We start from the raw sequence: 19,066 nt of genomic DNA on the forward strand, positions 1-19,066 counted from the left end.
GATTGATTGATTGATTGTGCTGCACCACTCGTACTCTAATCCTCGCCAGTCATGTTTCCGTTGGAGCACGGAGTACAGCTGAGTAAGGCAGCCTCCCATCAGGCAATGTACACGAAGGCATTTCGCGTGCAGAACCCATAAAGGGCCAAATTGATTACAGTGTAATACCAGTGCTCTGCTTTATTTATTGCCTTAAGTTTCATGGGAAAATGTCCCCAAAGATCCAGTCACATTTCCAAGGAGCCATAGCTTCATTAATACTAATGATGACATTTGTTAAGCGCTTACTATGTGCAAAGCACTGTTCTAAGTGCTGGGGAGGATGCAAGATGATCAGATTGTCCCACATGGGGCTCACAGTCTACATCCCCGTTTTTACAGATGAGGAAGTTGAGGCTCAGAGAAGTGAAGTGACTTGCCCAAAGTCACACAGCTGACAATTGGCGGAGCCGGGATGTGAACCCATGACCTCTGACTCTCAAGCCCGGGCTCTTTCCATTGAGTCATGTTGCATCTTAAATTTAGTTGTGGAGTACATCTTGTGTGGTCCCTCTTTGGTTTCTTTTCTTGCTAGACTTAGATAGCATTCAGAACTCTAGATCCAATCTTTGGTTGTTAAATACATTTGTAAGAAAACTAATAATAATAATGATGGTATTTGCTAAGCGCTTACTATGGGCAAAGCACTTTTCTAAGCACTGGGGAGGATACAAGGTGATCAGGTTGTCCCACGTGGGGCTCACAGTCTTAATCCCCATTTTACAGATGAGGTAACTGAGGCACAGATAAGTTAAACTTGCCCAAAGTCACACAGCTGACAAGTGGCGGAACCAGAATTAGAACCCATAACTTCTGATTCCCAAGCCTGTGCTCTTTCCTCTGAGCCACGCTGTTTAGTCTTAATTTTTTTTTTTGTAATCAGCTATGGCTGTGGCATCCTTAATAGGGCACAGCAAGCTGAAGGTGTTTGAAAGTAGAGATTCTGTATGTTGGCTTTATTTGTAGCCATTCAACCCTGTTATGGGACTGTTGAATGTCAAGGCTGTGTTGTAATCCTACAGGGAAAGAGAGGTTGCCGCCCAGTGTTATGACCTAAACAGGCGAGGGGCTTTATTCCAATAGGAAGGAATGTGTCAATCCCAAATGAACATCGGTAGGGAGTGGATTCGTCATTTTGCTTCCCATAAGCACTAAGCTTATTGCATTATGTTCTTAGTGTGCTCAGAAGGTTTGTAGCATGCAAATTGCGATAGAAAAATGCACATACAAGTACCTTTTTCATATAAAATGTTTCCATCTTCCAATTTGTTTTTCTGAATATCGCACTCTTCACTGGGTCTCAAGGATCCTTTGGGAGATTCGCTTAGAGAGCACAGGCCTCCTTTGGTACACTGCTCACTTGAAAGGCAAGCTATATTGTTTTTCTGGCTAGCCTTGCTCCTCATAGGAGGTCAACTGGAGAAAAATAACTTACATTCTTTAACACAGCATGAGCACTATGCTGCAGTCATATCAGCTGTAAATTCATTCATTCATTCAGTCGTGTGTATTGAGCACTTACTGTGTGCAGAGCACTGTACTAAGCGCTTGGGAAGTACAAGTTGGCAACATATAGAAATGGTGCCTACCCAACAGCAGGCTAACAATCTAGAAGGGGGAGACAGACAACAAAACAAAACATGTGGACAGGTGTCAAGTTGTCAGAACAAATAGAATTAAAGCTAAATGCACATCATTAACAAAATAAATAGAATAGTAAATATGTACAAGTAAAATAAATAGAGTAATAAATCTGTACAAACATATATACAGGTGCTGTGGGGAGGGGAAGGAGGTAGTGCCGGGGGGGATGGGGAGGAGAAGAGGAAAAAGGGGGCTCAGTCTGGGAAGGCCTCTTGGAGGAGGTGAGCTCTCAGTAGGGCTTTGAAGGGAGGAAGAGAGCGAGCTTGGACCCCCTAGTAAATCACTGTAGTGGGTGCCCAGTGGGAACATGACAAGCAGGGATGAGAGGGTGTAAGTGGTACTACACAGGCCCCTGAGGCTATAATCAATTCCTCTGCTTGGGTTCTCAGTCCTGAATCGATTTGTCAGTCAGTGGTATTTATTGAATGCTTACTGTTCGTGCTCAACAAATGCCATTGATTGTGTGAGGTGCACTGTACTAAGCACTAGGGAGAGTACAATACAGCGATGTTGGTAGATAAGTCCCCTGCCCTCAAGGAGTTTACAGTCTTGTGGGGTCCATAGGACTGGGGAGAGTCTTAGACCTCAGTGTGAAACTCCATCAGTTCTCAAAAGGTCATTTTGTTCTTTCAGGTCATTTTCAAATGATGTCCTCCCCGTGACTTTCCCATCACAGTGTACGGCCCTACCACTTGTTGTTATCCTCGACTCATCTCTCTTATTCAACCCACATATTCAATCTGTCACCAATCCTGTCAATTCTACCTTCATGACCTTGCTAATATCTGCCCTTTTCTCTCCATCCAAAGTGCTGCTATATTGTTTAAAGCACGAATCCTAGCTTATCTTGATTGCTGAATCTGGCTCCTTGCTCATCTCCTTGCTTTCTGTCTCTCCCAACTCCAGTCCATACTTCACTCTGCTGCCCGGATCATTTTTCTACAAAACCATCCAGGCCATGTTTCCTCATTCCTCAAGAACTCCAGTGGTTGCCCATCCTCCTCAGCATGAAACAGAAACTTGTTACCATTGGCTTTAAAATACTTAATAACTTTGCCCCCTCCTTCCTTACCTCCTTGATTTTCTTTTACAACCCAGCCCATACACTTCACTCCTCTAATGTCCACTACTCATTGTATCTCGAAATCATCTGTCTTTCCACCGACCCCTCACCCACATCCTGCCTCTGGCCCAGAATGACCTCCTCTTCATATCCAACATATCTCGAGGGCCCGACTAGGCCCTCATTTTCTCTTCTCCCACTCCCTTCGCCATCACCCTTGCACTTGAATTTGCACCCTTTATTCACTTCTCCCTCAATCCCACAGCACTTATGTACATATCGTAGTTGATTTGTATTGTGTTAATGTCTGTCTCCTGCTCTAGACTATGTGCTCATTTTGGGCGATGAGCTTGTCCACAAACTCTGTTATACTGTACTCTTCCAAGCACTTAGTACAGTGCTCTGTATCCAGTAAATGCTTAATACAGTTGATTGACTGATTGATTGATGTACATAATGTTGCTAACTTTAATGGCATGCTCCTTGGGAATTTAGCAGTTTCCCAATTAGATGAAGACTTCCCATTAAACAGTTAACAGAAACACAGGAAGATCTAGTTTACTGGAAGATCATTTGAACAGTAGAAATGCCTTAAAAAGGCATCCTATTACCACAGATGTTTTAAAACTGATATCATGGTTAAGGAGGTGCTGATAGAATTGTAGGCCATTTCAAGTCCTGGCCAGACTGTATTATTTAAGCTGATTTTACCTATGTTTAATGTAATCCTGCTCTCTTAATAACTTTCACCTCCTTCTTCTCCTCTCAACTCCCTAAGTCTTGTTTACTTCCTTTGAGCACAATTCACCGGGAGATGGACTATGAAGGTGTAAATTAAAAAAATAGTGGTAACATAATTTTACAATCAATCAATCAATCAATCAATCAATTGTATTTATTGAGCGCTTACTATGTGCAGAGCACTGTACTAAGCGCTTGGGAAGTACAAATTGGCATCACATAGAGACAGTCCCTACCCAACAGTGGGCTCACAGTCTAAAAGGGGGAGACAGAGAACAGAACCAAACATACCAACAAAATAAAATAAGTAGGATAGAAATGTACAAGTAAAATAAATAAATAAATAAATAGAGTAATAAATATGTACAACCATATATACATATATACAGGTGCTGTGGGGAAGGGAAGGAGGTAAGACTGGGGGATGGAGAGGGGGACGAGGGGGAGAGGAAAGAAGGGGCTCAGTCTGGGAAGGCCTCCTGGAGGAGGTGAGCTCTCAGCAGGGCCTTGAAGGGAGGAAGAGAGCTAGCTTGGCGGATGGGCAGAGGGAGGGCATTCCAGGCCCGGGGGATGACGTGGGCCGGGGGTCGATGGCGGGACAGGCGAGAGCGAGGTACGGTGAGGAGATTAGTGGTGGAGGAGTGGAGGGTGCGGGCTGGGCAGTAGAAGGAGAGAAGGGAGGTGAGGTAGGAGGGGGCGAGGGGATGGATGGACAGCCTTGAAGCCCAGGGTGAGGAGTTTCTGCTTGATGCGCAGATTGATCGGTAGCCATTGGAGGGTTTTGAGGAGGGGAGTAATATGTCCAGAGCGTTTCTGGACAAAGATAATCCGGGCAGCAGCATGAAGTATGGATTGAAGTGGAGAGAGACACGAGGATGGGAGATCAGAGAGAAGGCTGGTGCAGTAGTCCAGACGGGATAGGATGAGAGCTTGAATGAGCAGGGTAGCGGTTGGGATGTAGAGGAAAGGGCGGATCTTGGCAATGTTGCGGAGCTGAGACCAGCAGAAACCCATCTCCCAGTTGCCAGAAAGAACAGTGTCTCTATCCAGGCAGGGCTATCACTGGGTGAAAAGAGGCCGATCTTTGTTGTGGGTGAGCAACCATCCATGTTGTATCAAATATTTTTTAATGAAAATGGTGCCATTGGTATATCTGGTAATTGGTTCACTTCCACATTTTGTCCACATTTGTTCCCCATTCCTAGTTATTCCAGTCCATACTTCACTCTGCTGCCCAGATCATTTTTCTATAAAAATTGTTTAGTCCATGTTTCCCCACTCCTTAAGAACCACCAGTGGTTGCCCATCCACCTCCATCATCAGACACAAACTCCTTGCCATTAGCTTTAAAGCACTAAATCACCTTGACTGCTCCTATTTTACTTCTCTGATTTCTTACTACAATTCAGCCAGCACACTTTGCTCCTCTTATGCTAACTTACTCACCGTACTTTGAGCTCATCTATCTTGATCTCATATATCTCGCCACCGACCCCTTGGCTATATCCTGCTTGGAATGCCCTCCCTCTTCTTGTCCAACAGACTATCTCTCGCCCCACAGTTAAAACCTTATTGGAGGCACATCTCCTCCAAGAGGTCTTCCCTTAGTAGGCCCTCATTTCCTCTTCTCCCACTCCCTTCTGTGTCGCCTTTGCACCCTTTGTTCACCCCTCCCTCAGCCCCAGAGCACTTATGTACGTATCCATAATTATATTAATATCTGCCTCCCCATCTAGACTGTAAGCTCCTTGTGGTCAGGGAATGTATCTGTTTATTTTTGTATTGTACTATCCCAATTGCCTGTATATATTTATATATGTTTGTACATATTTATTACTCTATTTTATTTGTACATATTTATTCTCTTTATTTTATTTTGTTAATATGTTTTGTTTTGTTGTCTGTCTCCCCCTTCTAGACTGTGAGCCCGCTGTTGGGTAGGGACCGTCTCTATATGTTGCCAACTTGTACTTCCCAAGCGCTTAGTACAGTGCTCTGCACACAGTAAGCGCTCAATAAATACAATTGAATGAATGAATTGCTTAGTACAGGCTCTGCACATAGTAAGTACTCAATAAATACTATTGATTGAGAACTAGATTGCTATGTTCAGTACTCATTGGAGAGTCTTTAAATGACAACCACTGGAACACGGAAATATGTTCACTGTGAATAACCCATTCTCTAATGAAAGGTATTTAATAGACTTATTTGGAGTCTTCTGCGAAATTGGTCACTGAGTTTGAGTGGTTTTTTTTTCCTTCATCTGGAAGTGATCAAATGGCCTGAATTGCAAATTTTTTCATTCTTTGGATGTTTTCATATTAGTGTATCCAACTAGTTTTGATCCAAGCCTAGGCTGGATATAATAATAATAATAATGGCATTTGTTAAGCACTTACTATGTTCCCAGCACTGTTCTAAGTGCTGGGGCTATACAAGGTAATCAGGTTGTCCCACATGGGGCTCACAGTCTTAATCCCCATTTTACAGATGAGGTCACTGAGGGACAGAGAAGTGAAGTGGCTTGCCCAAAGTCACACAGCTGACAGGTGGCAAAGTCAGGATTAGAACCCATGACCTCTGACTCCCAAGCCCACGCTCCTTCCACTGAGCCACACTGCTTCTCTGTATTGATATCTGGTTACATTAATTTTTTAAATTGTAAATGAGAAAATCACATTCAAAATTAAAGGGTTGAAAAGTATAGACCTCTGTAAAGGATTTTGGGGGAATAATCAGAGTCCAATTAAGCAAGTTTTTTCTGCGATTTATTTTGGGAGAAAGTGTTTAACATATTTAGATATGATATGAGTTGAACTCATAGGAGAGAGTAGTTATGCTTTCTAGAATGAGAGAAACATTATGAAATATCTCGCTCCATCCCTTCTCCCCTCCTTAACTTCCATCTTCAACCGCTCACTCTCCACTGGTTCCTTCCCCTCTGCCTTCAAACATGCCCCTGTCTCTCCCATCCTAAAAAAACCCTCTCTTGACCCCACCGCACGTTCTAGTTATCGCCCCATATCCCTCCTACCATTCCTTTCCAAACTCCTTGAACGAGTTGTCTACACGCGCTGCCTCGAATTCCTCAACACCAACTCTCTCCTCGACCCCCTCCAGTCTGGCTTCCGTCCCCTACATTCCACGGAAACTGCCCTCTCAAAGGTCACCAATGACCTCCTGCTTGCCAAATCCGACGGCTCCTACTCTATCCTAATCCTCCTCGACCTCTCAGCTGCCTTCGACACTGTGGACCACCCCCTTCTCCTCAACACGCTATCCAACCTTGGCTTCACAGACTCCATCCTCTCCTGGTTCTCCTCTTATCTCTCTGGTCGTTCTTTCTCAGTCTCTTTTGCAGGCTCCTCCTCCCCCTCCCATCCCCTTACTGTGGGGGTTCCCCAAGGTTCAGTGCTTGGTCCCCTTCTGTTCTCGATCTACACTCACTCCCTTGGTGACCTCATTCGCTCCCACGGCTTCAACTATCATCTCTACGCTGATGACACCCAGATCTCCATCTCTGCCCCTGCTCTCTCCCCCTCTCTCCAGGCTCGCATCTCCTCCTGCCTTCAGGACATCTCCATCTGGATGTCTGCCCGCCACCTAAAACTCAACATGTTCAAGACTGAACTCCTTGTCTTCCCTCCCAAACCCTGCTCTCTCCCTGACTTCCCCATAACTGTTGATAGCACTACCATCCTTCCCGTCTCACAAGCCCGCAACTTTGGTGTCATCCTCGACTCCGCTCTCTCATTCACCCCTCACATCCAAGCCGTCACCAAAACCTGCCAGTCTCAGCTCTGCAACATTGCCAAGATCCGCCCTTTCCTCTCCATCCAAACCGCTACCCTGCTCGTTCAAGCTCTCATCCTATCCCGTCTGGACTACTGCATCAGCCTTCTCTCTGATCTCCCATCCTCGTGTCTCTGCCCACTTCAATACATACTTCCTGCTGCTGCCCGGATTGTCTTCGTCCAGAAACGCTCTGGACATGTTACTCCCCTCCTCAAAAATCTCCAGTGGCTACCAATCAATCTGCGCATCAGGCAGAAACTCCTCACCCTGGGCTTCAAGGCTGTCCATCCCCTCGCCCCCTCCTACCTCACCTCCCTTCTCTCCTTCTCCAGCCCAGCCCGCACCCTCCGCTCCTCTGCCGCTAATCTCCTCACCGTTAGGCCTCGTTCTCTCCTGTCCCACCATCGACCCCCGGCCCACGTCATCCCCCGGGCCTGGAATGCCCTCCCTCTGCCCATCCGCCAAGCTAGCTCTCTTCCTCCCTTCAAGGCCCGGCTGAGAGCTCACCTCCTCCAGGAGGTCTTCCCAGACTGAGCCCCTTCCTTCCTCTCCCCCTCGTCCCCCTCTCCCCCCATCTTACCTCCTTCCCTTCCCCACAGCACCTGTATATATGTATATATGTTTGTACTTATTTATTACTCTATTTATTTATTTATTTTACTTGTACATATCTATTCTATAATAGATATAATTTATTTTACTTGTACATATCTATTCTATAATAGATATGTACAAGTAAAATAAATAAATTATTTTATTTTGTTAGTATGTTTGGTTTTGTTCTCTGTCTCCCCCTTCTAGACTGTGAGCCCCCTGTTGGGTAGGGACTGTCTCTATATGTTGCCAACTTGTACTTCCCAAGCGCTTAGTACAGTGCTCTGCACACAGTAAGCGCTCAATAAATACGATTGATTGATTGATTGATTAGTCATTCACAGTGAACAATTCAATTAGGCTGAGGTAGACGTTCTGTTAATTGTGTGGAAACAGTGACCGCTAGGGCAAAACAATTTGAATTTTGGCTTTGGCTGGACTAAAAGAAGCACAGTGCCCTTTTTGGGTGGGGAGAGAGCCCAGGGGAGGGTGTTTTTTTATTTTTTATTTTTTTGGAGTAGGTAATGGGGGGAGGAAATGACAGGGAGGTGTCAGCCTTGTAGTTCAAAAAGCAGTGGATTGGGCAGTAGCTTCCTGTAATAGCAGGAGCTGGCTTGCTGCCATGCTTGTCTGGCTGTGTTGCTGAATATTGTGGATTGGGGAACAGCTGTACCTAGCACTGCACCCTGCACTAGAAAAGCAGAGCACTTCCCTCTTCATGGAACTGCCTCAGAATGTTTTGTCTGAAAGGTGAGGGGCTTCTTGAACAATTTGGGGGGCTGCGGTTACTTTCAGTTGAGCTGTCAGGTGGTGAATGAGTTTGTATTGTGGTGACAGCTCCATTAAAAACACCATTTGATGGAACTTTGTCAACGAGATAGTGGAAAACGAATCATTGTTCTTTCTGTTACAACAGGGAAAAGACGCACAGCTGCAAGGCTTGAATTCTCTTTTGGGATACAGGATTTTCTTCAGGCAAAAGAACAACACACTATGTGGTTGTGTTGTGCGTTCAGAGATAATGTTCAAAAGCTGGTATTTGGATTATGGAAATTTAGAAACCATTTTTTATCGTGAAGTATTTGTATTCAGCAATTCCCGAATTTAAAAATCCTGGAGTGGGTTGCCGAGAAGGGGGTTGGGCAGGGAAGAAAATTGGTAAGCATTCCTTTGTGTGAGGATTGGGGAAACGTGAAATTTTTTGCGTAGATGTTGTCTGCTGCAGATCCCAGTTAATATAACATGGAATGCAACGTGTAATAGGATTTGTATGTTTAGTATATATGATATGTGAATGTGGGCTTACTGCTAGGTGAAGAGAATTTTTTTTTTCTGGTCCATATATTTATCCTTCCTCTAAAACTTATCTTTCTGTTTGCTCATGTCAAGTTTACTGAATTTAGGTGATTGAAAACCTACTGTCTATGGATTATGGGGTTGGCACGTTAAAATGTAATTTCCCTGGGAAAAGAAGGGAACAAAGTGAAAGATTTGTTTAAACCTTACAATAGGTCAGAATCCGGTTGGGAAACTTTTGCCCAATTTTCAACTTCTGATGCTGTCGGAATTTGTGCTGCGGCACATTGACTACTAGTTTTGCAATGAGACAAAACCTAGCTTCACTGTCCTTACAGGTTATTTAAACTGTGCACTAAAATGTGCTTTAAAATTTTGTTTTGATCAGAAAGTGTTCCATTTTGATATGTCTATTGGTTGTTGGTCAAAGCGAACATTTTTACATTTCATTTCTGTGCTCTAAACTATTGTCCGTTAAGAACTCTTAACTCTTCAAAAAAAATGTTATTGCCTAACACATACCCCCAAGTGACTAATTAAAATAGATATCTGTTTAGCTCACAGCAAATAGTGTAATGGAAGTCACCTCTTAAGCAACTTCGTATGTGAGAGAAAATCATGTTCCAAATACACTTATCTTAGAAATATTTATGATGTGACCGTTCACAGGAGCATATGCAAATGTGGATTGTTTTCTTGATGTCACAGTGTTGTGCACAATGCCAAACTGAAGGCTGATGCAAGTTGGCACAAGGGGCGTGTTCATTTAACTGACATTAAAATGCTGCAATTGAAATTCATGTTGTGAGTTGATAATACTAAGGGACTTCTAATGTTGGATGGAAAAGTGGTGTAGTCATAGGGTGGGTTTTTTGAAATTCCAATGTGATACAGTATCTCCACCCATTCCCTTAACAATTCCATTATGGAAGAATCTGTCAATGTAATAGAGCCTTCACAGTTTCCTTAGCAACTTGAGGAATCAAGAAAAGTTAAAATTTACTCGATGATTTGATGATACTTTAAACATTGACACATATGCTATAATCAGAACTGTGCAGTAACGATTTTGGCAAAGCTGATTCCGTACTTTTTTTCTCAACATCTTCCGGCTTTGGCATTTTTGTGCTCTTGTGATTTCCATGATGAAAATTTTATATGGATTGCTTGGGGTTGCCTATTGCGATAGAAGTAAAACTAGCAGAACAGCCTTGGCTAAGACTGAATTGCAGGGCTGCCCCCTGGTACTGTGGGTTCAAGGGCTTATTGCTTTGTATTGTTCTGTTTGAATTAGAGAGCTCTAGGGAAAGCTAGCATTTGAATTTGCATGTTGCTATGACTAGCAGCTTCCCCGCTGTTGCTTAGTAGGAGGTCCAATCAGTTTTCCAATACAATGGACATTTTACTTTGAAGAAATGTAGTTGTTGCTGTTGCCTTTGGCTGTCTGATTTTTTAAGCCCCGAACAAATCCATCAAAACACCAAAGATATGAATCCCCCTTCCTCCTTCCATCCTTTCCTATTAGTTCCCAGCATAACCAGATGCTTCCACCACCCCTCCCCAAAACTCACCTCATCCCAAATTCTAATTTTCCATCCATTGCACTGAAATTATATATAGTAGTGTTATGGTCACTCATCTGTAGCTTTCTAGACTGTGAGCTTGTTGTGTGGCAGGGACCGTCTCTATATGTTGCCAACTTGTACTTCCCAAGCGCTTAGTACAGTGCTCTGCACACAGTAAGCGCTCAATAAATACGATTGAATGAATGAATGAATCTTTAAGGTCACCCCTGGGTTCTGGTTTTTCTAGTGAGATTTAACATAGCCATTAAACCCACAACCACTCAAATTCTGGAGTGCTTCCCAACTGGGAAACATTCAAACTGGCCCAGCCTGTGGGAGCATGTACTGTCTGACTGCTGGAAGCATATACACCTTTGGCTTCTGTCGAAAGTCAGTCGGCTACAGATCACCTTTGCTACCCAATTATGGTGCATTCATTTAAATATTCTTAGCAAGTGATCTGTGTTTCTGATGATTTATGGGACAACCATACAATCTCTCAACCCTTTCACCTTGCCCTTGTTCTCCATTTCCTCAATTTATTACAACACATTAAGAGCTACAAAAAAGGAATGTCCCAAAGAGAAGCAGTGTGGTTTAGTGGATAGAGTAGCGTGGCTCAGTGGAAAGAGCAGGGGCTTTGGAGTCAGAGGTCATCATCATCATCATCAATCGTATTTATTGACCGCTTACTGTGTGCAGAGCACTGTACTAAGTGCTTGGGAAGTACAAGTTGGCAACATATAGAGACAGTCCCTACCCAACAGTGGGCTCACAGTCTAAAAGGGGGAGACAGAGAACAAAACCAAACATACTAACAAAATAAAATAAATAGAATAGATATGTACAAGTAAAATAAATAAATAAATAGAGTAATAAATATGTACAAACATATGTACATATATACAGGTCATGGGTTCAAATGCCGGCTCCACCAACTGTCAGCTGTGGGACTTTGGGCAAGTCACTTCACTTCTCTGTGCCTCAGTTCCCTCATCTGTAAAATGGGGATTAAAACTGTGAGCCCCCCATGGGACAACCTGATCACCTTGTAACCTCCCCAGCGCTTAGAACAGTGCTTTGTACATAGTAAGTGCTTAATAAATGCCATTATTATTATTATTATTATTATTATTATCAGCCTGGGAGTCAGAAGGGCCTCGGTTCTAATCATGGCTTTACCACTTATCTCGTGGGTGACTTTGGGCAAGTCACTCAACATCTCTGTGCCTCAGTTATCACATCTGTAAAAGGGGAATTAAGACTCTTGAGCCCCATGTGTGATATGGACTGTGTCCAACCTGAAGCTTATATCTGCCCCAGTGTTCAGTACAGTGCCTGGCACATAGTAAGTGCTTAACAAATACAGCACTTAGAACAGTGTTTTGCACATAGTAAGCGCTTAAATGCAAAAAAAAAAACCCCTTAAAAAACAATAGCAAAAAACCCACCGCCCTCCGTTTTGGAATTCAGTCAATCAGTGGTATTTATAGAGGACTTACTGTGTGCAGAGCACTGTACTAAGCATCCGAGAGAGTACAGTACAATAGAATTGATAAACCCAATCCCTATCCACAAGGAGAGAGTGAATAATCAGGTTGAGCACAGCCCCCGTCCCATTTGGGGTTATAATCCAGAAGATGCAGATTGCCAGTATTTCTTCCTATTTTATTAATGAAGAAACAGATGCAGAGAGGATAGGTGACTTGCCCAAGGTCACACAGCAATTCACTGGCAGAGCTAGGGTTTAGACCCTAGATTCAAGAAGCAGCGTGAACTAGTGGAAAGAACGTGGGCCTGGGAAGTCTTCGGACTCGGGTTCTAATCCCTGCTATACCATTTGTATAGCAAACCTTGACCTTGAGCAAGTCACTTTAACTTTTTTGTGCTTCCATTTTCTTATCTGTAAAATGGGGATTACTACCATGAGCCCCATATGGGACATGGACAATGTCGAACCTGATTAGCTCATATCTACCCCAGCGCTTAGTACAATGCCTGGCACATAGTAAGAACTTCACAAATACATTTTTTTTAAACCTGCCTCGACTCTCGATCCCAGGCTTCTTCCCACTGGACCACCCTACCTCCCATTAGAATTAAAGTGATCAGCTGGTCCTGTTCCTCTTCTCTCAGCTGGTGAAAGACTAAATTAGCCAAGGTGGATGATGTGTGTTCTTTCCTCTAAAGGTGTCTGGGAGTGGAGACTTCACATTCCCCTTAGTAGCTCATTCCAATTTTTAATCGCCTCATTGGCCAAGATGTTCCTTCTGAATTAGGTTGCTCCTTTAGTAGCAGCCACCACCATCAACTTTAGTGCCCCAAGCTCATTTCCAGAAGAGCAGAACCTTCCCTGCAGGGAACCCGAGCCCAGTGTTGGGTGGGGATTGTCTCTATCTGTTGCCAAATTGTACTTTGCAAGCACTTAGTACAGTGCTCTGCACACAGTAAGAGCTCAATAAATATGATTGAATGAATGAATGAACCTCTTCTCATAGTCACTGATGCTCAATAGCCCCTTTAGCCATGAAATTTGAATAGAGGAGTGGAGGAGGTAGTTGGGTGCATTGGTCATTTTTAATTCGCTCTGTGCCACACACAGAATTTCTGAGACTTTCAAAACTGAAGACACCCGTAGAGCACAGGCCTGGGAGTTGGAAGGAACTGGGTTCCAATCCCGGCTCTGCCACTTGTCTTCTTTGTGACCTTGGGTGAGTCACTTAACTTTTCTGTGCCTCAGTTCGCTCATCTGTAAAATAGTGATTGAGACTGTAAACTTCATGTGGGACAGGGACTGTGTCCAACCTGATTAACTCGTATCTACCCCAGTGCTTATAACAGTGCCTGGTGCATTGTAAGCGCTTAACAAATACCGTAATTATTATTATTGTTATTATTAGACTGTAAGCTCATTGTGAGCAGGGAATGTGTCTGCTTATTGTTGTATTGTACTCTCCCAAGCGCTTAATACAGTGCTCTGCACACAGTAAACAATAAATAAGATTGATTGACTGACGTTAGATGTTTAGTATCTGTGCATTGCTGCCATCTCTGGAAATACGCTTTTGCGTGTCTGAAGATTTAAATATAATATTCTAAAAATGAGAGGGGTTTTCTTTTACAAATAAAATCGAGTTTGCTCAGTCTTACCCCTCTTACTCCTCCATGGCAAGGCAGGTCACTCTGTTAATGAGAGGTAAGTGGGCACTGACCGTTAGTGGGTTTACTACTGTAGAGCGTTTTCTGGGTCCCTTTCAGCTTCACCACCACAGATTGTGGGGAAGCCTCAAGGGCTAATATTAGCGAAGAGCTATGCCTGAGATGCTAACCATGAAAAATTTCAGGCATGTGCTTATTACTCCCCAGAGAATGGTTTGTATTTGAAATGCAGCCTTTCTCCACCGCCCCCGTCACCCCGCACTAAGAGGATATAGACCTGCTCACCAGTTGTCTCGCGTGTGCTCCTCATGCAAGGGCATTCCAGGGATTCTTTCCTTGGCAACATTCAGAAATGTTTGGAACCAGAAACAGATTTCCTATGATGTGACGAAACAAGTGCGTTTTCCAAACCTAGCTGGACCAGTAGCATTTGATGGATGAAGGTGATTTTCTTTTTTAATATGCCGAGCCCTGGTACAACAGAGACACGGGGAAGAGGTGGACTGGGGTTAGTGAGGGAGAAATTGCGGTGAGCCAGCAATTACTGCCTCCCTTTTGGATTCATGGTGGAATTTTAATAGACTTAAAAAAGAATCAGAGGTCAATTGCCCCAGAAATACTGATTGTATTTCCATGGCCTGGAATAGTTCATGACACCAGCCTTTATTCTCCTCCTTTTAGGGTTTGATTCAGGCAGGCATTTGCCACAACTGAGCAGCATTAAATTCTGTGAGCCTGGTTGTTCATTTTCCCTCTTCCCTTCCCCCTGTTTTAAATTGCATTATGTTGTTATGCAGTGATACACAGCTGCCTGGGGACATTTTAATTTGCTTAGCCCATGGTTTAAACTAACAGTCTTAATAAATATGTTGGAGAGTCCTCACATTTTCGAACTATTAGAGCAGTTTAATGAACTAAAATAGTCTAGGCTTTCATTTCCTTTGTTTCTCTTGAAAACCTTTCTCCACTTATTTTCCCGTCCAAAAGCAACTGTAGTCTTGCTGGAATAAAAGACGCTGTCCCAGAAACACCTTTACAGTGTGAGGCATAGTGAAAATGTTGCACGGTATGCTTAGTTTTCCTGATGAATTTAAAATGACTTTCCAAAGTACAAGGTGACTTGTTTTTTGAAACGTGCTTTATAGAGGTGATGCTTGTTCTGATGTAGTGGAACAAAGAAAGATCTGTGCACAATAAACTGAGTAATTAGAGGAGTAGACACTAGGCAAGGCCCTGGCCTTTTATCTATTAAATTATTCTTTTGAAAGGTTTAACTTCTTTTCCCTGCCCCCTTTGCAGTTACTTGTCTTTTTGCTTTTCCGTCTGCGCTTCCCCTCCTCCAGTCCCCCAGATTCAGTAATTGTCCATTGGGAGGGCCGGTCTCACATGAACAACAGCGAACACAGTCCAGCTATTGAAGATGTGATCAGTAGTCTGGACACACATTTATTTATAAGGTGATATTCGAGAGACGAAGGCAGATGGAGCGGTGTGATAAAGGCAATTTACTGAGCAGCGCATCATGTCATCATCATCAGCCGGAGGTGGAGGTAGGAAAGGAAATACATCTTCCCTTTTTCTATTAGAAAAGCTAGGGCAAGTGGAGCCAAAAATAATCTATGGAGCCTGTCTGAGCAGTAAATAGCTTTTGCAGGACAAAGGGGGTGAGGGCCCATATTTCATGAGAGAGCCTGAAAAAGTAAACTGCGTAATTTGGGGGAATCATGACTTTCAGACCTATCTGCCAGGTCTCTTACTGATTCAGCTCAAGGGGATTTGCAAAGGTCTTCATCTTTAAGCAGCACTATTCACGCTGAGATGATCACAATTGGATTAAGTGGCTTTTGGAAGAGAATATGTATTAACATGGCATTGTTAAGGGATAGATGGATCAAAAGCTATTAGAGTATTTCTCTCCCCCTTCTAGACTGTGAGCCTGTTGTTGGGTAGGGACCGTCTCTATATGTTGCTGACTTGTACTTCCCAAGCGCTTAGTACGGGGCTCTGCACACAGTAAGCGCTCAATAAATACGATTGAATGAATGAGTGAATGAATTGTAGGGAAATACTGAAAATCAACTCTGGGAGTCATCCATGGACAAGACTAATGAGAAACATCATGGCCTAGTGGAGAGAGCATGGGGACGGGAGGCAATCTAGGTACTAATCTGGCTCTGCCAATTGCCTGCTCTGTGACCTTGGGCAAGTCACTTAGCTTCTCTCCACCTCAGTTTCCTCAACTGTAAAATGGGGATTAAATTCCTGCTCTCCCTCCTACTCAGACTGTGAACCCTATGTGGTACAGGAGCTGTGTCTGACCTAATTAACTTGCATTTCCCCCAGCGCTTAGGACAGTTTGGCATGTAGTAAGTGCCAAAAGAAAGGTGTTGACTGAACCTACAGCTAGACCCACCCCTTTTGGATAGGAAGAGGAAAATTACGGGGGCAGAATGTGAATGTTTCAAGACAAGATCAGCAACATCTGGGGAGAGAGGCCAAAGAGTGGGAGAGCGATTGCTTTTCTGTACTAGTGCCTGTCATGGAATGTGCTAAAGACCCTCCTGGAAAATCCCCAAGAAGCAGCATTTAAAACCAAGATAGTGAATTGAAACTTCCCAATTGAAACTTCTTGTACTTCCCAAGTGCTTAGTACAGTGCTCTGCACACAGTAAGTGCTCAATAAATACGATTGATTGGTTGATTGAAAGGAAGGTATAGTTAATTATATTTATTGAGTGTTTACTATGTGTAGAGCCACTGTACTAAGAGCTTGGAAGAGTACAGTGTAACAGAGTTAGCAGATATGTTCGCTGCCCACAAGGAGCTGGACTAGTTAGATAAAATTGACCAAATTAGAAGGTTGGGCTCCATGCGGGAAGGTAAAACCAAAGTGATTACCCATAAAAAATACTGCAAATCCTCAAAATGTAAAGAAACAGTTCCCTGGCCACAAGAAGCTGGTGTGGTTAGTTGAAATTGACCAAATTAGAAGGTTGGGCTCTATAGGAAAGGTAAAACCAAAGTGATTCCCCGGAAAAAAATACCAAAATGCTCTATTTCAAAGAAAACAGCTACCAAAAGCTCTGGAATGTTCTGGAGAGAACAAACTTCCAGTGCTCATAAAATTTCCTATACTAAATGTAATTTATATTTCCTCTGTGAAATATAAATTCAAAATATAAATATAAATGCCTTCTAGATTGTGAGCTCATTGTGGGCAGGGAATGTGTCTTTTATCTTGATGTTTGTACTCTCCTAACCGCGTAGTACAGTGCCCTGCACCCAGTACATGTTTAATAAATGTGATTGTGAAAGAATGCTTTGCCCTGGCACCGTTTATATTGAAACTATTGGAATGATGCACAGATACATTTACTTTTCATCATTTGGTCATTGGCTGGAATCCTAATCCAACTTCTAAAAGGTATTTTAGGATATTATTTTGCACTCTCAGTGTTAATGGCGTTCATTATTTTTTAAGATACTTGTTAAGCACTTACTATGTGCCAAGCACAGTACTAAGAACTGGGGTACATACACGATAATCAGGTTTGGCACATTCTCTGTGCTTACTGGGACTCAATCTAAGTAGGAGGGAGTAGGATTTAATTCCATTTTACAGGTGAGATAACTGAGGCAGGAGGAGTTAAGTAATTTGCCCAAGGCCCCATAGCAGAGAAGTCTCGGAGCCAGAATTAGAATCCAGTTCCTTTGACTCCTGGACCCTTGCTGTTTCCACTAGGCCATGCTCCTCCATTATTTTTATTATTTGTAGCAGTAGTAGTAGCAAGCGTTATCAAGTGTTTATTCCACACAGATAATTTTATGGGGCACATAGGGAGCATACAAATGTATCTGTTAAATTATTATATTATACTCTTCCAAGCACTTAGTACAGTGCTCTGCACACAGTAAGCCCTCAATAAATTCGATTGACTGACAAATATGTGCAATATGGGGACTTGAAGAACTTCCACTTTAAGGGGGATGTACATAGAATACATCCGAAGATAATTTAGCTAGAATCCATTGATATTCTAGGAGAGTAAGGTAATGTTTGTAGTAAATCAGTCCTAGGTTGCAGGAACCTCGTGTCATACTTAATTATGTCACTTACCAAATTTTTTAATATCGTATTTTAGATCTTTCTGAAGCAGATAGATTTTTCTATTTAAAATATTAGTTCATTTTTCTGATGCCTGTACGTAGCCAAACATGTTCATCTCCGGATGGAATCTCAGTCTAAATCCCCAGGACTGTTCTATCTTAATCTCTCTGCCCAGATAATCCAACCACTCCAGTTTCCTTTGGTCTCAATTACTGGAATATTTTAAATTTGCCCCCACCCCCAGTGTTCTTTCCTGAAATATCCTGATGCCATACTATTTTGGGAGCAGAATTATCTGGACAATTTACTAATAAAAATTCAACCTTAATGGAACTATTTTTAATTGGGTTGGCTTTCTCCAACAACGATAGTAATTTCGAGGTTGTATAATTTTAGGCACATGTATTTGTGAGAAGTTTTTCTGTGTGAGAGACGGACTTAGATTTCACAAAAGGACTCTGTGAAAGAAAGCTAAACAAGAGTCTTAATCTGACTAAAATGTGTGAATATAAACTTCTACCAATAAGAATTAAGTGCAGGTGTGCTGGATCCTAGATCCAGGATTTGCGGAAAGAAGCAAATTTTCTTGCCCCAAAAAGCACTGCGCATGACAGTGGAATTTGTTTGGGTTTCCATGGGTTTGGGAGTTGCTAAATAAAGAGGCCCTTGGAGATAAGATTCCTGCTGGAACCTAAATATTGCAGGATTGTACAGATATTTTTGAAATCATTTGAACAGGTGCATTTTGATCGCCAGAGAGATTTTGCCAAACACACATATTGTGTCATCCTAATTACTTATGTGGTTTTGGAAACATCTCCTTCAGGCAGCCATTTACATTCCCTGAGCGTTCTTGGCCAATAAAGTACACAGGGATGGGGACCAGCTGGCCTTGTGGCAACATTTGGAAAACGTTTGGCTGTCTTCACTGTCCCAGAACAAATGCTTGTTGCTGCAATGATTGAAACAAGGATTTACGCTCTGGAAACATTCCTGCAGAACATTTACACTTAATATATGAGGCTGACGGGGCCACCATATACCATTTTTTCAATGCAG

The 19,066-nt window shown here is 42.9% G+C and overlaps 1 protein-coding gene across 3 annotated transcripts in view; it reads left to right on the plus strand.

Moving 5' to 3' along the window:
• Nucleotides 1-19,066, plus strand: part of NHSL1 (NHS like 1) — a 187,064-nt gene that overhangs the window by 33,305 nt on the left and 134,693 nt on the right. The window contains exon 1 of one of the 3 annotated variants that reach the window (XM_038760197.1): nt 8,591-8,629. The exons of the other annotated variants lie outside the window; for them this stretch is intronic. Coding sequence (XP_038616125.1) covers nt 8,614-8,629 — 16 coding nt within the window. The 5' untranslated portion in view covers nt 8,591-8,613. Of the gene's footprint in view, nt 1-8,590; nt 8,630-19,066 lie in introns of those variants that run through there. 3 annotated transcript variants of the gene reach the window in all.

The sequence above is a fragment of the Tachyglossus aculeatus genome, chromosome 2 (assembly GCF_015852505.1).
Source record: "Tachyglossus aculeatus isolate mTacAcu1 chromosome 2, mTacAcu1.pri, whole genome shotgun sequence".
NCBI lineage: Eukaryota > Metazoa > Chordata > Mammalia > Monotremata > Tachyglossidae > Tachyglossus > Tachyglossus aculeatus.